The 13,822-nt window shown below is 40.3% G+C and overlaps 1 protein-coding gene across 1 annotated transcript in view; it reads left to right on the top strand.

Annotated features, from left to right (window-relative positions):
* Positions 1-2,074: 2,074 nt before the first annotated feature.
* The window catches only part of LOC124037105 (partitioning defective 6 homolog alpha-like), a 45,705-nt gene continuing 33,957 nt past the window's right edge, over positions 2,075-13,822 (top strand). The window contains exons 1-2 of the mRNA XM_046351752.1: positions 2,075-2,366; positions 9,577-9,799. Coding sequence (XP_046207708.1) covers positions 2,271-2,366; positions 9,577-9,799 — 319 coding nt within the window. The 5' untranslated portion in view covers positions 2,075-2,270. The remainder of the gene's footprint in view (positions 2,367-9,576; positions 9,800-13,822) is intronic.

The following is a 13,822-nucleotide window of genomic DNA, read 5'->3' as shown; positions in this document are numbered from 1 at the left end:
GGTGGTATTGGCAATTCTCTACAAGTACTGTAGGGTGAGTCAACATGTTTTTTCTACTTGCACACGCACACACACACACAGAAATCAGTAGCTAACAGGGACAGCCACATCATATTTAGCTTACGTTGGTAGGACTAAATCATTTTTGGTATCTTTCAGTTGTTACTGTATTAGACTAAGCATAGGTAATTAAATGATCTGGAAATGTTGAAGTTGAATAGTGGAAGCAGAGTGTTTAATTTGAATCTGTGATTCAAAACCAATAGTTGTCTAGCAGCTCGAAAATGTCAGTAACATGCTTTGTAACTGTTTGTTACATTTAACATTTTACTTTTATTTAACTAGGCAAGTCAGTTAAGAACAAATTGTTATTTTCAATGACGGCCTGTTAAGGGTCAGAACAACAGATTTGTACCTTGTTAGCTCGGGGTTTGAACTTGCAACCTTCCGGTTACTAGTCCAACGCTCTAACCACTAGGCTACCCTGCCGCCCCATGTGTTTTGTGGACTACACTGGACATATGTTTTGTGATGAAACAATGGTGTGGTTGAATTTATTCTGCCCGCTTTGTTTTCTTATTTCCTCGGCCTTAGGCCTAAATATCATGTTGTCAAGGAAAATGAACTAACAGGTTATAGAGCAAACAACACAATTATCACAACACATACAGTACCAGTCAAATTTCCAGGCACACCTACTCATTTAAGGGTTTTTCTTTATTTTTACTATTTTCTACATTGTAGTTTCTGGTTTCTACAATAGTGAAGATATCAAAACTATGATATAACATATATGGAATAATGTAGAAACCAAAAAAAGTGTTAAACAAATCAAATTCTTCAAGATTATTCAAAGTAGCCACCCTTTGTCTTGATGACAGCTTTACACACACTTGGCATGAAAATGGTCTGGGTAGCCATTTGATTAGATATCCAGGAGTCTTATGGTTTGGGGGGGTAGAAGCAGTTTAGAAGCCTCTTGGACCTAGACATGGCGCTCTGGTACCGCTTGCCGTGCAGTAGCAGAGAGAATAGTCTATGACTAAGATGGCCGGAGTCTTGATCACATTGAGGGAGATGTTGTTGTCCTGGCAGTCTCTGACCTCCTCCCTATAGGCTGTCTCGTCGTTGATCAGGCCTACCACTGTTGTACCACTGAGGGGCCCCTGTGTTGAGGATCAGTGTGGCGGATGTGTTGTTACTTACCCTTCCCACCTGGGGGTGGCCCGTCAGGAAGTCCAGGATTCAGTTACAGAGGGAGGTGCTTAGCCCCAGGGTCCTTAGCTTATTGATGAGCTTTGAGGGCACTATGGTGTTGAACGCTGGGCTGTAGTCAATTAATAGCATTCTCACATAGGTGTTCCTTTTGTACAGGTGGGAAAGGGCAGTGTGGAGTGCAATAGTGATTGTATCATCTGTGGATCTGTTGGGGCGGTATGCAAATTGGAGTGTGTCTAGGGTTTCTGGGATAATGGTGTTGATGTGAGCCATATTCCTATCTTTGATCATTGTAGCTATGTTAATTTTGATAATGTACGTGTTTACTTTCCAAGTCAATAAAGTATACTTAATTGAATTGAGAGAGAAAAAGACAGAGACTGGTGAAACTGGATGTCAATGCATGGGTCATCGCTGATGAGATAAATTCATATGTAGAAATGTTTTTGCCAAGTCTTTTTCCATGGTATACAGTGTGAGAATACTGCATTGGCAGCAAAGACCATTTCCCAATATTACAAGCAAGGGTAGGCCTATTTAAGTACCACATTGCCACTTGTTCTATTTGCATATATTTATTTTGTAAAAATCCTGTCCATTACAGTTTTGTCATTGAATGACCTCAGGGAAAATCTCATCATCACATTAATTGAGTTGAATAATAGGGATTATGTTCTTAGTCACTTCCTAAAAATTACTTTTGACACTCACTTATTGGAGAAATGTGAGTCAGTGAACCTTGTCTCACCTTCTTTATGCCTCCTGGTCTCCTGGGCAACACCGACTGAAACATTTCAGCTGACCCCACGCACGACCCCATCCCCGCCTTCAATCGGCGTGTCTAGTTGACGTCATTGTTATTGAGGCAGTGTAGCTCTGCCCATCGCGGGGACAACATTTTCCATCACAGATCTGATTCCTACTACAGAACCAGGACTGTTTAAGGACTGCTGTACCTGTGCGTCTATCAGCTCGCATGGTGCTGCGAGCAAATGCGCTTTCGACGAAGTGACTGACTGCCTGCTTAAACCTGCTTCGAGGGAAGCCTGTGGATGGTCCTATCCACTGGGTATCAACGCGCTAACATGTCAAGGTACCAGAGGACCCCCTTGAAAAACACTGACAATGTGGTCGAGGTCAAGAGCAAAGTAAGTGGCTGGTTTATTAATTTCACATTCATAATGCGATTACCGTGGACCGCAGTTTATTTGCTGATAGGTTACCTTATCAGGCACGCGCATGGATAACACCTGCGGTGCTCAGGGCTAAACCAAATCAAGCCGTATAAATTGGATCTGTCGGTATTGCGCTATCCGCTCTTGAATTCCCCACGTAACTAATCATAATCCGAGCGGGAAACACTGATGTTGGTGACTTTGTCGCCACGACGTTCTGAGACGGAGCAGCTTGGAACGTGTCTGCCTCTATTTCAATATGTAGTAGCCTAGGAGGCAATGACAGTTTGCATTGTCGCTCTCGGCTATGAAAGTGCACTATCCGTTGCTGTTGTAATTTCTTTGATGCATGTAGCGCGCTGTTATGCTGCAGAATAGAGCGTAGTTGTTCGCGGTTAATTATAACATTAGGCCTGGCTGATTAATTATGCATGAAACATGGTATTAGTAGCGATAAACCATATGGCTTAGTAAGCTCACTGTCAATGAATTCACCGATTCACCATAACTGAATAGACCACATAGGCCATGTCCTACCTGTAAAAAAAGATTGACAATTTACAATAAATTATATATGTATTTATATATGTATTTATATATGTATTATCAGCCTACACGGGGTGATTATTCGTTTATTCTTGTTATCATCATCATCATCATCAGTGTAGCACATTAAAATGAACTCTGTCAATTATACTCCGTCAATGTGTTTTTTAAAGAAAAAATAATAGCGATGACAATACTTCGAACACACATTGTCTGTCATGGCAACATTTTTCAGTAAAACCCATGTGTCCCTATGGACTTCTGTCACAAAGAGCAAACATTGTAACTGCATGTATGGAAAGTGTTTAAATGGAGTTAATGACTCTGATTATTACTTTTTCAATGTTTTACTATTGTTGTTCGCTACAGGTCATAATCTTTAACAATGTAGTATGCTCAGAATGCTCCATACTAGTGTGTATGTCAAATTCTGACAATATGCTACGGATTGTGGTGTTAACTCTAAATTGGAGATATCTATACATGCATTCTCTGTGCAGTGCAACTGCCTCACTGTCTGTCTCTCCTCAACGGTGATTTTTAACAACTCGTTGACAGTGGATTCTATTCTAATCATGTTTGTATCTCAAGTATGTGCCTCAGCTGCAGCACAGCGTCTTAAAATGTATCAAAGGCAATGTCTAGAAGGCAAACAGGTTCTCTCTTTATTGTCAGTCTCTTCTTATTCTCTCTAAAAGCTATGTGTTTGGTGGGAGAGAATATATGAATTAATAATGAAAAGAAAACACTCCAGCCTTTCACATGGTTCTACAGGAGGCTTGCTTCTCCAAACAAGTACAGACACTCATGACTCAGCAAAGTTGTTCTGCCTATTGGAGCCCTGGGATGGTGGGGGATATAGTAGGAACCGCTACAAATAATAATCCAAATTATTTTCCAATAATTTAGTTCTGAACAGAACCATACTTTTTTTTTGTTCTGTTCCGACCAGCAAAATAAAGTTCTCAACTGGTTAGAACAAAGAAAAAGTAACAGTTTATATCGTTCCTTTGTTCCTTTTTAAAACTTGATTTATATTTAATTTAATTATTTGTCACCAGTAATTGAAAACGTGAATAAAACTGTAAATACATTATGCTCCATACATACATACATACATACATACATACATACATACATACATACATACATACATACATACATACATACATACATACATACATACATACATACATACATACATGCTGTATGCTACAGTAGAAATGACAACATGATATACAGAAAATAAGGAAATGACTTTGATAGGAACGCACACATGTCCAAAGTTATTATGTGTAAGGAAAACAACAAGGAAGGCAAAGCGAGCGCCAGCAAGAACATGTTCCAATTCTAGCAAGACTGCGCAAATATATGCATACTTGATCTGCGCAAACATGAGTGAAGTGCGGTGGGTGGGCTCTCCTAGAAGAGAGAAGTTTATCCGGCTCAGTAAAGCCTCAAACATAAAATGTCCACAACGCTGAAATGGGCTACTTCTATGTGAATTAATGAGGAGGCGGAACACACCTCAATTCAAACTGTTGTTAGAATATACAACTTGTTAGAAAATAACTAGAAATTGACAAGATGAAACAGCTTATAGATAATTAGCAGGCAGCGTGTGTTAACTGTCCTGTTGCGTAATAATCATATTTTGGAACAGTAAGTGCATTCTGACATCACGTGCATAAAACAACTCACGCTGGGGCGACCGTTAGAGATTCTTAAACTTCTAATAAAACATTTTTGTTCCTTAATATGACGTTGTAACGTCAGTAGGCTATGGTAGCCTATGGGAAGGGCAGGTAACCTGGCCACACACACACACACGCACTGGCAAAGATTTTCTGAGTGACAGAGTGAGGGCTTTGCATAGGCGCTTTGTGTGTCTTTGGGGCGACTGGGAAAAATGACTGGAACGTGAAAAATGACTGGAAAATGACTGGAAAATAATATTATTAACGGTTCCCATGCTTTTAAAAATAAGGGTGCTGTTCTGTAATAGTATGGATCACTTTTGTTCCTGGTTCTGATTCTGTTCCCCCAAAACTGTAGCTCTGAATTCTATATTTTAAAAAATAGTTTAAAAAATATTTTTAAAGAATATTTCAAACATACAATATACTTAATTTTTTTATTGAACCTTTATTTAACTACGCAAGTCAGTTACAAACAAATTCTAATTTACAATGACAGCCTACCCCAGCCAAACCCTAACCCAGACAACGCTGGGCCAATTGTGTGCCGCCCTATGGGACTACCAATCACTGCTGGAATTGAACCAGGATCTATAGTGATGCCTGTAGTGACACTGAGATGCGGTGCCTTAGACCACTGCGCCACTTCGGGAGCCAATACATGCAGTGAAGCAGCTCAACAACTACATCACATCAGTCATCTAACAGCAAAGACATCAGAGACAACAAAAATCATAACAGCAAGGACAACTAAATATGTTTGAGTGCATGTTTGGCACTATTTACATGTCTGTGTATATGCACATGTGTGCATTTGAACAAGCGTGTGTGTATATTGCATGTGTACAAACACCTGCACAGCATCAGCCTCAGGCAAACACAGGCATTAACTGTAACAACACTGCCCCTCATTGTCATTCAAACATACTTTTTGTTATGTTTTATTTAGATTTTTTTGTTTTTACTTTTATCTTTGAGAGTTTCAGAGTTCCTCTGTCCAGTGTCTGTGTTCTTTTGTCCATCTTAATCTTTTCTTCTTATTGACCAGTCTGAGATATGGCTTTTTCTTAGCAGCTCTGCCTAGAAGGCCAGCATACCGGAGTCTCATGGAATTTCACGCATGGAATAGCCTTCATTTCTCAGAACAAGAATAGTCTGACGAGTTTCAGAAGAAAGTTATTTATTTCTGGACATTTTCAGCCTGTAATCAAACCCACAAATACTGATGCTCCAGATACTCAACTAGTCTAAAAAAGGCCAGTTTTATTGCTTCTTAAATCAGAACAACAGTTTTCAGCTGTGCTAACATAATTGCAGAACGGTTATCTAATGATCAATTAGCCTTTTAAAATGATAAACTTGGATTAGCTAACACAACGTGCCTTTGGAACACAGGAGTGATAGTTACTGATAATGGGCTTCTGTACACCGATGTAGATATTCCATAAAAAATCAGCTGTTTCCAGCTACAATAGTCATTTACAACATTAACAATGTCTACACTATATTTCTGATCAATATGATGTCATTTAAATGGACAAAAATGTGCTTTTCTTTAAAAAACAAGGAAATGTCTAAGTGACCCCAAACCTTTCAACGGTAGTATATATCAACTCATACACCCTATACTATGGAATCAGTACATCAGAAATCTCTTCCCAACTATTTTGCAATCTGTATGGTACAGCTGTCAACATCCTGGTCCTCAAATGAAACTGGTATACTTTCCTATTTATGCCATTTTTATTCCTCTGCCAGTTTGATCCTTTATATTGGGCAGACAGACCAGTTCCCGACCTCCTCCCGCTGCCACCTGCCTCCTCCATTTTTTGGTGTAATGCTGTAATCAATTGGTTGTAATCTTGGATTGAGCAGACCTTCTGATACAATTCTGATAACTCCATGAGATACGTAACTCTACCATTCCAATTGACAATACTTGCAATACTTGTTTGAAAAAGAGAGACACTTAAAAAAAAGTATAATTTACAATGAATCGAAAATGAGACATAGCGATCATCAGGAGTAGGTAGCACCATAAGTAAGTGAGTAAACTGAGATATGACTGAGGAGTTAATCAGGGAAATGTTTCCATAAGTAGACAGGTATTTACAGTTGAAGTTGGAAGTTTACATATGCTGCCAAATCCATCGTCAGTCTGTACACTACACTCACACAAACTCACACCTTGCTGTAGCTAATAGCTATGAGAGGGGAGAGAGACTAGATAGATGCTAAATAGATATATAACTACTAGATTGATAGAGAGATTGCTACGTACTAGATACAGTTGAAGTCGGAAGTTTACATACACTTAGGTTGGAGTCATTAAAACTAGTTTTTCAACCACTCCACAAATTTCTTGTTAAACAAACTATAGTTTTGGCAAGTCAGTTTGGACATCTACTTTGTGCATGACACAACGCATTTTTCCAACAATTGTTTACAGACAGATTATTTCACTAATAATTCGCTGTATCACAATTCCAGTGTGTCAGAAGTATACATAGACTAAGTTGACTGTGCCTTTAAACAGCTTGGAAAATTCCAGGTAAATTATGTCAGGCTATTATGATAGGCTAATTGGCATAATTTGAGTCAATTGGCGGTGTATCTGTGGATGTATTTCAAGGCCTACCGTCAAACTCTGTGCCTCTTTACTTGACGTCATGGGAAAATCTAAATAAATCAGTCAGGACCTCAGAAAAAAATTGTAGACCTCCACAAGTCTGCTTCATCCATGGGAGCAATTTCCAAATGCCTGAAGGTACCACGTTCATCTGTAGAAACAATAGGTTGGTATGGGACCAAGCAGCTGTCATACCGCTCAGGAAGTAGATGCGTTCTGTCTCCTAGAGATGAATGTACTTTGGTGTGAAAAGTGAAAATCAATCCAAGAACAGCAGCAAGGGACCTTGTGAAGATGCTGGAAGAAACTGGTACAAAAGTATCAATATCCACAGTAAAACAAGTCCTATATCGACATAACCTGAAAAGCCGCTGCTCCAAAACCTCCAAAGCCACTGCTCCAAAACCTCCATTAAAAAAAGCCAGACTACGGTTTGCAACTGCACATGGGGACAAAAATGGTACTTTTTGGAGACATCTCCTCTGGTCTGATGAAACAAAAATAGAACTTTTTGGCAATAGTGACCATCGTTATGTTTGGAGGAAAAAAGGGGGAGGCTTGCAAGCCAAAGAACACCATTCCAACCGTGAAGCACTGGGGTGTCAGCATCATGTTGTGGGGGTGCTTTGCTGCAGGAGGGACTAGTGCACTTCACAAAATAGATGGCATCATGAGGGAAGAAAATTATGTTGGTATATTGAAGCAACATCTCAAGACATCAGTCAGGAAGTTAAAGCTTGGTCGCAAATGGGTCTTCCAAATGGACAATGACCCCAAGCATACTTCCAAAGTTGTGGCAAAATGGCTTGAGGACAACAAAGTCAAGGTATTGGAGTGTCCACCACAAAGACCTGACCTCAATCCTATGGAAATTTGTGGGCAGAGCTGCAAAACCATGTGTGAGCAAGGAGGCCTACAAATCTGACTCAATTACAGAAGCTCTGTCAGGAGGAATGGGACAAAATGTATTGTGGGAAGCTTGTGGAACACTATCTGAAACGTTTGACCCAAGTTAAAATATTTAAAAGCAATGCTACCGAATACTAATTGAGTGTTTGTTAACTTCTGACCAACTGGGAATGTGATGAAATAAATAAAAGCTGAAATAAATCATTCTCTCTACTATTATTCTGACATTTCTCATTGTGAAAATAAAGTGGTGATCCTAACTGACCTAAGACAGGGATGTATTTGGTTAAGGTGTACGTAAACCTCTGACTTCAACTGTATCTCTCCATGGCTGCAGGATCTTGTCTATTTTTACAAGTTTTCTATTTTAATTTATTGTGGAGATCTCATATCTTTTGTGATATGAATACCAAGTATGTCTACTCCAAGTATGTCTACTCCAATGTCCTTGTTCTGATATCTTCCCTTTGCTTCCTCTCTTTTCTGCTTTTGGGTGGAAATGGCATAATCAGTCACCCCTCCTGCTCAGTAAAGCATGCCATGTATTCTTCTTCAATGGAGAGGAAAAGACACGCAGAGTAGACCCACTCCTTTTCTGTGAGAGTCCACAATCACTGAGTGCATATCCCATTATTTGTTTCAGACTGTAGATATGGTTGGACACACAAACCAGCCAATCATGTTATCATAAAAACAGCCAATGGATTTTAAGCGGGTGGTGCACCATGCAGTACTCTACTCTATACTGTTGAGCACTGTTTGCTCATCCTGCCTATTTTTCCTTTACTCTGTAATCTGTCTCCTTCGCCTGCCAATCTGTCATATATTTGTCTCCCTGTCTTTGTGATTGGGGAAGTAAGTGGCACCAAACATTGATGGGATTGGTGTTAGAGGAGTGACAACCTGCTGTGTGTGTTTCTATGCGATATGCACCCCAGAGAGAAATTCACTGGCTGTGCAGGGCAGCATCTCCACACAGACAAGCACAGCTGACATCTTGTGTTGTCCCCCACAGCGCTCTTTATGTATTTGTGCTACACGGCTACCTCACAATGATCAACAATCCACTGTGTTATCATTGGGCTGTGCCCTGGTCCCTGCTGCATCTAATAGGAAGTCTCAGAACATGACTCCAGTTGTTACATACTGGACAATGTCTACATGTCAAGCTCTGTGATGTAAAAGTAATACCTAGGTTATGTTTTGCAGAATGCAGAATGCATGCAAGACAATGAAAAGCGATGGTGGAATATAGGTGAATTGTGAATGGTTGGGTTAGCAGTGAATGGCAATGTCATGGCCGAGGCTTATGTTGGAGTCTGTTGTTTGTTGATATCATGATGCACCATTCTTTATGAGTTTGCTTTCATGACACAATATTCCCTGGCCTTTCGTTTTCCAGTTTGAGGCGGAGTACAGACGTTTCGCTTTGAAGATGAGCGGCACCTGTGGCTTTCAGGAGTTTTACCGGCTGCTGCAGACCGTTCACCACATCCCCGGTGTGGAGGTGCTGCTGGGATATGCTGACATCCACGGTGACCTGCTGCCAATCAACAATGATGACAACTTCTACAAAGCCCTCTCTTCAGCCAACCCACTACTCAGGATCATCATCCAGAAGAGAGGTGAGGCTGCATCATGGAGAGAGGGATGGGATGGGAGGGGGCTAAGAGTATATATATTTATAAGAGAAACCTCATTGGTAGCTTACGTTGTTGTTTAAAGCTCTCTGCTATTGATGTTGACCTTATTGCAGTTGGAGTCCCTGTGTTCTTGCTCCAAAGCCTGTTGGCTGTTGTGTTGAAGAGGGCTTGTCACTCTTGATGCTTGTTTGTTATCGGCACTGTCCTTGGTGTGTTTTTTAAGTTTCAGTTGTAGATCATGAAAAGGAACTTTGAGTTGAGCTAGCAGAAAAGTATAGTGTGTGTTTATGACTAAATGTTATGTCTTTTGTTATTGTGCAGTCATTAGCGATAGTGGCTCTATTGTAATGTTGTTGAAAGCTGTGTTTCTTACTGTGACTGATAGTGGAGGTATGAGAGTCAGTCAGTGTGGCAATGTTGATGACGTTGCTTGTATTGTGAGGGGATGAGTGTCTGGGGCTGTGCTCATTGTTGCCATTCTGGCCTGCCTCAGTGGGTAGGACTGTCTGGCGCTGGGCCAGCCCTCAGGAATGCGAAGGCACAGCGCTGAGAAGCGATGGAGCTGGGGTTGGCGCTAAGGCTAAGGGACTGGAGCTGGGGATAGGGGCTGGAACTGGGGGTCGGGGCTGGCTCCTCTCCCTGATCTCACCCCTAGCCACACACACACACACACACACACAAACCTCAGATGCTCCCTTCTCTTAATCATCTCTCTCTCAGTCTGTCTGTCTGTCTCTGTCTCTCTCTCTCTCTCTCTCTCTCTCTCTCTCTCTCTCTCTCTCTCTCTCTCTCTCTCTATCTCTTTAGCTCGCTCTCAATTCCTCCATCCCTAATGCCCCATCACGGTCAGTGAGTTTGATCAAAACCAATTCTGCAGGGCAGCATTCCGGAAATGTGCCACTAATACTCTTAAAAGTTGCTCCCCCATTATTTATAGTCAAGTCTTTCTATGTTCTGTTTTATTGTTTTTTTTGTTTGCTTAATTCAGTTGGAAATGCTAATCTGGAAAGAGGAGAATGGCTGCTGTTGTTCCCAGTTTTAGAATGCCATCCTGTTTGTAACAAAAAAAATAGCTTACATGAAATTCCCATTATTATGCTTCTTTATTAGCCATGTTGAGCTGCTTTGTGATTGCTACAGGAAGCTATTGATGACTCAATTAGCACTTTACATAATTATCCGTCAGGCTCACAATGTTATCCAGATCAGTGGAGATAGATGGGTATTGTTGTTAACCATCTCTATTTTGTGACTAAACTTAACAAGCATAAGAAGAAATTATATTACCAAACCAAGATAAATGACTAAATACAATGGACGATAGCTTTTGAGTACCTTAAATTATATCTTGGCCAGAAACCCCAATTCATCACCTTCGTTCATTGAAGTTAATGGTCATTTATTTAAAAAACTTTTGATATTGCCAGTAATTTCAATGACTACTTCACTAGTAAAGTGGAAAAACTCAAAAGTGAAATGACAACATTGAACAGTGAACCACTGTATTTTTGTATAAAAGATCTAATAATGAAAGAGAAGAATTGCTGTTTTGAATTTCTTGCCGTTATTGTGGGAGAGGTGGAAAAACTATTGTCATCCATCAATTTTGATAATTCACCAGGTATAGACAACCTTAATGGGAAACTATTGAGAATGGTAGCAGACTGTACTGCCACGTCTATTTGAGTGTATCCACAGGCGTGGAAGGAATCACCCTTTGTTGCCTCTAACAGCCGCCCAATCAGTTTGCTGCCTGTTCTTAGTACTGATGGAGAGAATTGTGTTTGACCAAATACAATGCTATTTTTCAGAGAACAAGTTAATTAGTGACTTTCAGCATATATATCGAAAAGGGCATTCAACTTGTACTGCACTGACTCAGATGACTAATGATTGGTTAACGAAATCGATAATAAGATGATAGTTGGAGGTGTATTTTTAGATTTCAGGGTAGGCCGTCATTGTAACTAAGAATTTGTTCTTAACTGACTTGCCTAGTTAAATAAAAAATACATAAATGAAATAAAGATTTCAGTGCAGCCTTTGATATTATTGATCATAAATTGTTATTGAAGAAACTTGCTTGCTTTGACTTTGCATCACCTGCCATCACATGGTTGGAGAGTTGTATTTATCCAATAGAACCCAGAGAGTGTTCTTCAATGGAAGCTTCGCTAACGTCTGATATGTACAGTGCGGTGTCCCTCAGGGCAGTTTTCTTGGGCCGTTACTCTTCTCTATTTTTACAAATGATTTGCCACTGATCTTACACGAAGCTAGAATGACTATGCATGCATATAATTGTACACTCTACATGTCAGCACCCAAAGCCAGTGTTCTCACTGAAATTCTAAATAAGGAGTTAGTCAGTATCAGAATGGGTGATTAATAATAAACTGATCTTTATGTTTTTGACACAAGAATTGCATATACTAGTTGTTCAGGCTCTGCATTGTCCCATCTTGATTATTGTCCAGTAATATGGTCAAATGCAGCAAAGAAAGACCTAGCAAAGCTGCAACTGACTCAAAACAAGAGCAGGATGCCTTGCCCTTAACTGCACATACAGAACTAAGATCAACAACATGCATGCCAGTCTTTGCTGGTTGATGAAAGATTAACTGCTTCTCATCTAGCTTTTACGATACATATTACTGTGATGAAAATTCAGGATTGTTTGCATAATCAAATAACATTTAGCTCAGACACCCATACATACCCCATAAGGCATGCCACCAGGGGTCTTTTCACAGTCCCCAAGTCCAAAATAAATTCATAGCAATGCACAGTATTATACAGAGTCATGATTGCTTGGAACTCCCTTCCAATTACTCAAGCAAACAGCAAAATTACCTTTAAAATTGAACAACATCTCATGGAACTTGCAGCGCATCAAGCATAAAAAAAATAGAACCAAGTTCTATTTTAGCTCCTGGCTACTCACACACGCGCAAACAGTTTGGATGAAATGATTGAATAACACGTATGTGTACATTTATTTTGCTATGCTTGCGCACGTAACGCGAGCAGTGTGGTCAGCATGTTACATACACATTATTTTTGTGTTGTATTGTTTGTATGTTGTTGGATTTTAAATTTGTGTGGCCGTTCTTGTGTATCAGTGTTTTGTTACTGGTCATTGTGGTTTTTTTTGTGGACCCCAGGAAGAATAGCTGCTGCTTCTGCAAAAGTTAATGGGGATCCAAATAAACATATGTGCTCGGCTGTGTATAGAGAGGAGAGAGGAGATGTGCCCTGTAGTTCAACCCCCCTCTGTGTGGTCGCTGAAGCTCTAACGGTTTAGTGTGCTATGTGTCAGTCAGAATAGAGATAGACAGTGCAGCTTAATGCTTCTCTATCCATGGCTCTCTGTGGGAGTGACTCCTGCTGCATCAGCACCAGGCACTGCTCTGCCTGTCATGGCTGGGGAGCACAGTGCCTTGCTGGGGCCTGAGATGAGGTCAACACAGGTGGCGATGGAACTGGGCGCAATAACACTGGATGGAGAGAGACTAGGGTGGATGTATAGAATGACAGAGGCTGCAATAGTAGATTTAAGGGAAGAGCAATAGTAATGCCATTTGTGAGGTACAGTGAGTGAGTGAAGCTCAGAGGGTGCCTTCCATTCAGCACAGACCAGGAGAGCAACGAATGCAGCTCATGAGATCTAGTCTTCCCAGTGGTCCTGGAAAAAGGCTTCAAGAGAGAAACTCCGATGTGAAGAGATGGAAAGTGAGAAATTGAAAAATTGAAGAGCTTGCACAGTGAATGTCTTTCTGTATACAGGGCTGTGAAAAAGAATATGCCTCCTTTCTCATTTTCTCTACTTTTGTATATTTTTGATACTGAATGTTATCAGATCGTCAAACAAAACCTAATATTAGATAAAGGGAACCTGAGTGAACAAATAACACAACATTTACATATTTAATTTATTTCATAAAAAATGCAACGTGTGAAGCGTGTGTGCCCATGTGTGAAAAAGTAATTGCCCCCTTACACTCA

The sequence above is a fragment of the Oncorhynchus gorbuscha genome, linkage group LG01, assembly GCF_021184085.1.
Source record: "Oncorhynchus gorbuscha isolate QuinsamMale2020 ecotype Even-year linkage group LG01, OgorEven_v1.0, whole genome shotgun sequence".
NCBI lineage: Eukaryota > Metazoa > Chordata > Actinopteri > Salmoniformes > Salmonidae > Oncorhynchus > Oncorhynchus gorbuscha.
The sequence above is the reverse complement of the archived record's forward strand: the minus strand, read 5'-3'. Positions and strand labels throughout refer to the sequence as shown.